This window comes from Primulina eburnea, chromosome 6 (genome assembly GCF_022965805.1).
Source record: "Primulina eburnea isolate SZY01 chromosome 6, ASM2296580v1, whole genome shotgun sequence".
In the NCBI taxonomy this organism is placed as follows: domain Eukaryota; kingdom Viridiplantae; phylum Streptophyta; class Magnoliopsida; order Lamiales; family Gesneriaceae; genus Primulina; species Primulina eburnea.
In genome coordinates this window covers 27035407-27044445 of record NC_133106.1, presented here as the reverse complement: position 1 = coordinate 27044445, position 9039 = coordinate 27035407, and the positions used below count along the sequence as shown (strand labels likewise).

Here is a 9039-nt window from a genome sequence, read left to right as displayed (position 1 = left end):
ATTTTTTCAATACAAAATTATTAAATCGAATAAAAATATAATTAAATAGAATAAAAAATTAATATCTCAATATAATCTCCGCAACATCATCTCATTGTAAGACCATATAATGAAATTATCAATACTAACGTCAGTATGACATAAAATTGATTACTTATTCCTTATATCATTGAACATGTTCTTAGAATAATTAAAAATCAACATAAATATATGTTACATAACTTATATAACGGGCGCGGATTAATTGACAATTTTCCCAAAGTTCAAGTATCGTTTCTTGAACATTAAAAGTTTGAGTTTAAATTAATTTTCAAAATCCTCATATATCCCTCTTCTACTAATGAATCATTAAAAGTTTGAGTTTAAATTTAGTTTTCAATAATTGGCAGTTGAGTGGGGGTGGCCAAACAAACGTATGGTCCAACCACTAGCTAGAAATGCTGCGCATGCAACCCCAAAAAATAGAAGATAAAACCCTCCACATAATTGGTGGAATTTTTATTTTTATTTTCTAAATATTCACTTAATTTCTACTTTGAATTTCGTATATCAATAATAATTAATATAAATTACGAGTCTTAAAGAAATTCTTCAAGAGCTCTCATCCCTTTTTAGTCGTATATGTGTGCTCGATCGAACATTGTTAATAAATTCCGCTAGTTTATTTCACGAAATCCAAATCGTTACGAATTAAAATACGAAAACATATATAGGTCATTATATATTACCCATTTTGTTTTTTTGTTCTCTTAATTAGTGTAAAGATATTTTAGGAATTTGAAAAGATAATCACTTTAATTATTTTTTGAAATTGATAGAAAAATATAACAAGTATAAAATATTTTATGGAACGTGACACCCTCAATCGAATTCACATACATGTTTCATTCTCAACCATATGTATCTATAACTTGACAACACATCCTATATTTTATATATATATATATATATATATATATATATATATATATATATATATAATTTTTTTATATGTATAAATAAATAATATATAATTGCCTATCTCCTATTCTGACAATATAGCAAGCCGAAGAATCCCTTTCACTAAATGTTCAAGATTCCACTCACAAAGATTCCAAAAAGCAACCACTGGTTCCCAAGAAAACCCCTCTGATCCGATACGATTTCCTCACAGATGAAGAAGAAAACTTATGCTGATTTGTTCAAACCCCAGAAAAACATGGCACTCATCGTCGAAGAACAGGAAAGTGTTCGTCTCAGTACTGTATCCGAGATCGGGTCGGGCTCGTCGTTGGGTGCTTCGTGCTCGTCTGGTCTCAGCACGCCGTTCGAATCCGAGCTGGGCTCGTCGGGGAGTGAGGACGAAGAATTCATGGCGGAGCTGAGCCGGCAAATGGCGGAGTGCATGCTTAACGAAGAAGATCATGCAGAAGATAGCAATACAGATGGTACCTCTGTCTGTGAGGGTTTTGAGGTTAGAATATCTGATTTCATTTTTTTTTTTTTTTGAAAATCATTTTGTACCCGTTGCAGTTTGACTTTATTTTAATATTTTCTAAAATTTTCGATTTCTCGAATCAGTCGTAAATTTCGAGTTCGAACTCGAATATACTTACATTGTTATGTTTAACGTATATTACATTTTTTATTGACATGGAAGGTGAAAAATTTCCCACAATATGAAAAAATCTTCCCACCAAGTGGCCCCACATGCTTTATGTTGTACGTACGCACCTTTGAAATTTTCTAAAAATCGTAATAAATATATTTCCCAATCAACAAAAAATCTAACATAAAGGCAAAATTGATCTCGTAAGTTGGTGTTTATAGACTTTTGATTTTTTAGTTGATAAAAAAAATTGATGTTTGTATGTAATAACAGGTTTACCGATTAAAGAATCAAACTCAAGAATCTGGTGTTGGGGAAAGTCGGGTCAAAGGCAACAAGCGGGTTCCGAACACGGGTCGGGATCATTTTGTGAACTATAAACCTAAAGGGCATGGAATGGTCGGGTCGGGTATGAAGGCCATTTTCCTTGATAACTCCGGATCCAGTTACGGGACGGGTGGGACCGGGGTTTTCTTGCCCCGTTGCCCAAATGACCCGGCTCGAGACAAGAAGAAGCCAGGTAAACCACCAAATGCTTTAATGAGCGTTGTTTAGAGGACTTTTTAATGATGGGACGTAATTATTATTAGCTAATATTATTATATATAATAGGTAGTGACATATATAATATATATATATATATATATATATATAAATATCATAATTTTCGTTTAAAAATGAATTATCTTTTTATCGTCCCTCTGAAAAATATCAAAATCAGTACTCTGAGTGTGATGTGTTAAAAAAGTATATGAATTTTAGACAATTTTTTATACTAAGAATAATTCATCAATTAAATTAACAAAAAAGAATATATATACGTACCGTGTTTTCATCTGAACTTGGTACTTATCTGAATAACGATAATTAATTTGACAAAAATTTATGTAAGACGGTCTCACGGATCGTATTTTGTGAGACAAATATCTTATTTGGTCATCCATAAAAAAATTATTTTTTATGCTAATAATATTACTTTTTATTGTGAATATCGATAGGGTTGATACGTCTCACAGATAAAGATTCGTAAGACCGTCTCACAAGAGACATGCTCAATTAAATATGCCTTACTTTCCAATGGTTTCATAAATCAAGGCATCGTTTTGGCACATTCAAAATAAGAGATATCAAAACGATTTCCGCCCTAAACAAAGCGAACAAAAAAAAATTCAAGTTTCTCATCTACTTTGAATAATTTTGCCTTTAGATACAACATCCGAACACGTTTTTTCTAAATTTTTTCCCAGTAAAATAAAAAAACCAGCCTTAGAACGTGGGTTTTCTTTATCTAACTTCTGTATCCAAACACGTCCATGAATATCCATGGAAATAATCGAATCGAATTGAATCTTTGTAATTTCATTTTTTTATAGTAAAATGATTCAAGATTCCCATCTAGTTTGGTAGTGAGTCGTAATCCATGGTGGTTTGATGTGCTATGTCCTCCTCAGATTCTTCTGAATGCTTACCAAAACTGCCATCTTATTCTCATGAACTTTTATATATATCAGAATATGCATCGCCCAATGACTTCATATTGGAATCTTTCCGGTGGAATCCCACTTGTTTTGGCTTTATTCTCTTCTCACTGTATGGTATGTGTATATTTGGGGCCGACCAAATAGTAAGCAAATGAAGAGGACCATGTGCATTTGATATCTTCACATATATATATGTTAGCACCGTTGAGATGAGTGGCGGAGCCAGATTTTTATTTATACTTATAAATAGAGCTCCAGATTATCAGAAAATAAAACAAAATTTTATGTATTAAAAATATCGGGAAAAACAAGCCGTCCGGGCGGTACACATGGCCCCGCCCGTGGTTGAGGTGACGTCGATGTGCTGAATCTGATGAAAATATATATCTAATATATGGATGTCACTCACATTTCAGCGATACTAACATAAGTGGCCAGCGTACATATGCATATATGACATGTGATTACTATTTATTAATTTATAGTGAGTGATAACTTATAAATTGTCTACTTTTTTTTGCGATTTAATAGTTTCGGTTTTGATTTCAGTTTGCTCGGTTTTGATGCCGGTGAGGGTTTTACAGACCCTAGAGCTCCATTTTAGCAGGTTTTCGGATACTTCTTCTCTGGTAAGCCGTGGCAGTACCAGTCCCCGTTGCACCGGTCATGATACGCCTAATTGGACTCACCCCGGTCTCAAAGGTAATATTTTATGATAGTACGTGAGAAATCATGATTTTTAAAATAATTTTTCGAATAAAAGCTGACATAGTAGTGATTTTTTAATTTTTTTCTTGAACGAATGACCTTTTGTTTTATTAATCAAAAGATTAATGGAAAACATACAATTGTGGGCATTTTCAAAAGTCATAACTTCTGACTGTGATGCGTTTAAAAGTATTGAAAGACAACCAAACAGTAAAGAGCCATTAAAATTTCTCTCATTTTAAGTGCTTTCCAAGTCAGTATATGCATGCTACACATTTATGGTATGCGTGAAGACTTAGAGTGCGTTTGGCCACAAAAGTGATTGCTTTATCCGGGCAAAAATTTTAAACTATACAACAATTTAAACGTCACGTTTCGATTGTTCATCTTCCATGAATACTAATTCATTCATTTCCAGATACAAGAAATGACCTATTTCCTCTGCAAGACGATGATCCAAGATTCGAAAGTCAGGCTGCAAATGAAGAAGAAGAAGAAGAAGAGATGATGCAACTACCTAAAGAATGGACTTATTGACATTCAAATCCATTGAATAATGTGTTTGAGATAGCTGGCTAGGGACCATAATGTCCCACATTAATAATAAATGAATCTTTAGAATTATAATATAATATTATAATGTTGAATCAATAGCTAGCTGTAGTTTTCTAGCTGTCAAAGAAGTTAGAAGATAATTTAAGAAACCCAAGTTGTATGTGTATATAATCCAAAAGTTGTATGTGTATATATATGTAATATAATATAATATATATATATATAGGTCGTCCGCAAATAGATGGGGACGGTTGGTTGATTGTTTAAGCAAGCCTATTTTATTGGAAAAGTGTATTCATTTTCGTTTGCCTAATAATGGAGATGCAAATGTTTGGGGAAAGCAAAAAGTGTCTTTGATTAGGAAAATAATCTATATATTTGTGTTTGTGTGTATGTTTAATTTTTTATGTGTGTATTGTGAGACAGTCATACAAATAAAGAAGTTTGTGTGTATGTTTAATTTTTTATATGTGTATTGTGAGACAGTCACACATAATTTTTATCTGTGTGACGAATCAACTCTGTCCATATTCACGATAATAAGTAATATTTTTTAATGAGTGATATAAACAGAATATATGTTTCACAAAATTAACTCATGAGACTATTATATATATATATATATATATATATATATATATATATATGAATAGAAATTTTGATCAATTTGTCTGTTTTGATTAGGGAGCTCAACTGCACCAGCTAACAAATCACAAATTATTCACAATAGTTGTGGCTTTTCTTAAAAAATCTGTAACATGTGAGTTTTGATTGATACTGAAGAGTACAAATGGATTGTGATTTGTGATCAAGATGTGAATAATGCTAAGTCAAAGAAAGGACCATAATAGTACTTGAGGGAAAATGGAATAATCCTCATGGAAGTTGTAATGGAGGTGGTGCAATATGGTTATGATTGTAATATTGATATAAGTTTTTAGGTTGTGATTGGATAAAAAGATTTGAAATTATGAATTTTAGATCAATCTGATTGCTTGGATGAGTTTTTTTTTTTTTTTTTGAATTTCAAATTCATTACTTAATATCCATGTAGATACAATGATAATTATGATGGTTTTGAAATACATTCATGATATGTGTCATTTCAAATCCATTCTTTCTAATAAAATTTTCTCATCCAAGTGCAACCATGTAGTGCTTTCCAACTTAAGAAACACAAAAACTCATATGATATCTTATCACTAGTCAATTTTGTGACACTGATCTTTGACTCGACCCAACTCATGAAAAATATTTTTTTTATGATAAAAGTATTATTTTTTACTACAAATATGGACTGGTCAACCCATCTCATAGATATAGATCGGGAAGACAGTATCACAAGAGACCTATTACTTAGATGAAGTTCTCAAACGTATATATTATTCATATTTGACTACAAATTCTAGTTAAAAAAGTTTTTTTTTCATATTTTTGTTGAAAATTAATATTTAAAACATGTGTATTGAATATCTGAATGTTGAAAATAAGAGTTGTAAATATTGAAAATTAGTGTGTGATGATATAGGTAATGATGAATTTATTTTTGGTTATTTGTAAAGAAGTTCTATAAATAGCCTCACCATTTGTAAAGAAATTCACAATTGACTGGAGAGAAAAATATTATAAAGTGTGTAGTTTGATAATTTTGAGAGTTTGAGATTTTTACTTTTTACCATAAATTTTTACTTTTTCATAACACATTATCAGCACGAAGCTCTAAAGGTCCTCCATAATTTTCCAAGCTCCAAAACAGAAGAAAAAGATAACAAAAGTAATAGTATTTATTTTACTGTTATTTATTCATTGTGTATATATTTAATATATAATATAATGTTATTATATAATAAAGATTAGAAATAATAAAAATATTTTTTTCAAAAACTTGTTATAAATCCTGGGAGGATGTTAAGATGACATCTCACACTCCCGGTAAGGGATACGACAAGTATAAAAGCCTATAAGATTTTTAAACAAAATAATTTATGACACCTCATTATAATAATGTGATATGATATACATAATTATTTAAACATGACTAATATTATGTACACCATATTATTACCATAAAATTATACAAATACATATATTTATTTTTTGTACACAAACAGTTATAAACGGTAACAAAACGGCTAGTTTTTGCCCTATACATATGATCTCACAAACACATTCAATCACTCCAACTTTCTCTTCTTCTCTAAAAATTATTGTTCATCAAATTTTTTGAAAAAAGAAGAAGATGACTTTCTCAAGGTTATTTTTAATTATTTTGGTTATCATACTCACGAGTCTTGTATTTATCGGAGAATATCATCCTCGTGTGTTTTCTTTATTTTACGAATGCTTGTACTGGTTTTTTATCCATTACTTTGTATTTCAATATTCATTAACTAATAAAATGCATCATATTTTTTTAGTACCACCATGTCAAACTTGGCAAAGCTCGAATTCATTACTCTTGATATTACGGGGAAAAATTATATGTCATAGACCCTTGATGTAGAAATGTATCTTGAATCATTAGGTCTACGAGATCATTAAAGAAAATGGTATATCTTCATCACAAGAAAAAACAAAAACTATAATATTTTTTCGTCGACATCTTGATGAAGGTTTAAAATGTGAATATCTCATCGAAAAAGATCACATGGCTCTGTGGAAAAGATTAAAAGAAAGATTTGAACATATAAGGGAAGTTATACTTCCGACCGTCCGTGATGAATGGAATATGGTAAGATTCCAAGATTTTAAGAAAGTAAGTGATTACAATTCAGCAATGTATCGAATAATCTCGCAGCTAAAATTTTGTGGACATGAGGTTATATAATCGGAAATTTTTGAAAAAACATTTTCCACATTTCACGCAACAAATATAGCTCTACAGCAACAATATAGAGTGCGTAGATTTGCGAGATATTCCGAACTCATCGCATGTCTTCTTGTGGCGGAAAAGAACAACGAGATGCTAATGAGAAATTATCAGTCCCGAGCCACTGGATCAACAGCATATCCATAAGTAAATTATGTAAGTGAAAATGAATTTAAACCTAGAAACCAAAATCAAATTCAAAGACAAGGATTTGGTCGAGGTCGAGGTCGAGGTCGTGGTTGTGGAGGTGGACGTGCAATTGGTCGTGGTCGTGGTCGAGGCCATGGATTTGAAAACAATAGAGATAGTTATTTTTATAACTCATCTCAAAAGGGCGTCACGAACCACCCACTGAAAAAACATCATGAGAACATGAGTGTTAATGAAAATCACTCGAAAAGATTTGAAAGTTCTTATTTTAGATGCGGCACTCCAGGACATTGGTCTCGTATATGTCGAGCCCCCGAGCACCTTTGCAAGCTCTATAAAGAATCGATAAAGGAGAAAGAAAAAGAGACCAACTTAACTGAACACATTGACCGTTTGAGTGATTCAACTCATTTTGATGCTGCTGATTTTCTGAATGATTTTCTCTGGAAGTGATCAATATGTTGGTGAGATATAAATGTAAAATATCGATTCTGCAGATTTTCTCAATGGTTTCTCTGAAAATGAATAATATAGTGGTAGAATATAAATGTACAATAATTTATTTTTCATGTATTCATATGATAATGTTTTATTATACAATTATGATATGAGTTATATTTACATATGTATTATCAGTAAATTTTTTTTTCATTGCATGTTTTTTAAGTTCAAATATGGAAAATGCCATGAACAAAGATAAACAAGGAACTAATCCCATGGAAGTTTGCATGACTGATAGTGGTACAACGCACACTATTCTTCGAGATAAAAGATATTTCTTGGAACTAAAACCAACAAAAACAATGGTGAATATGATATCAGGTCCTGTAGACTTGATTAAAGGATGCGGTAAAGCACAATTTTTGTTACCTAATGATACAAATATTTTATCAATGATGCTTTGTATTCACCACAATCAAAAAGAAATTTGTTGAGTTTTAATGATATATACTCCCATGGATATGATACTCAAACAAAGAATGAAAGAAATGAGAAATATATGTGTCTTACCACATATAAATCAGGAAAGAATTATGTGATTGAAAAACTACCAATGCTCCCTACTGGATTGCATTATACACATATATGTCTCATTGAATCAAACATGGTAGTTGATAATTCTTCAATTTAACCAATTGGCATGTTCGATTAGGACATTCTGGTTCAACAATGATGCAAAGAATTATAGAAAATACACATGGTCATCCGTTGAAAGATCAGAAGATCTTTCAGAATAATAAGTTTCAATGTAAAGCATGTTTTCTTAGAAAACTTATTATAAGACCATCACCAGCCAAAATCCAAACTGAATCACCAATGTTTCTTGAACGTATTCATGATGTTATTTTGGACCAATCAATCCACCAAGTGGACCATTCAGATACTTTATGGTATTGATTGATGCCTCCAACAGATAGTCACATATATGTTTATTGTCAACTCGAAATGTTGCATTTGCAAGATTACTTGCTCAAATAATAAAATTGAGGAATCAATTTCCCGATTATACAATCAAGAAAATTAGACTTGATAATGCTGGTGAATTTACTTCCCAGATTTTCAATGATTATTGTATGTCTATGGGAATCATTGTTGAGCATCATCTTGCTCATGTACATACACAGAATGGATTGGCTGAATCAATGATAAACATCTGCAACTGATTGCTAGAACAATGATTATGAAAA

At 31.2% G+C, this 9039-nt stretch overlaps 1 protein-coding gene across 1 annotated transcript; it reads left to right on the top strand.

Annotated features, from left to right (window-relative positions):
• The first annotated feature begins 1010 nt into the window (after positions 1-1010).
• On the top strand, positions 1011-4621 carry LOC140834020 (uncharacterized). The gene is made up of 4 exons (XM_073198593.1): positions 1011-1453; positions 1862-2108; positions 3619-3771; positions 4196-4621. Exons 1-4 carry the CDS (start codon positions 1154-1156, stop codon positions 4312-4314), a joined length of 819 nt encoding a protein of 272 aa, XP_073054694.1. The 5' UTR covers positions 1011-1153; the 3' UTR covers positions 4315-4621.
• The last annotated feature ends 4418 nt before the right edge of the window (positions 4622-9039 follow it).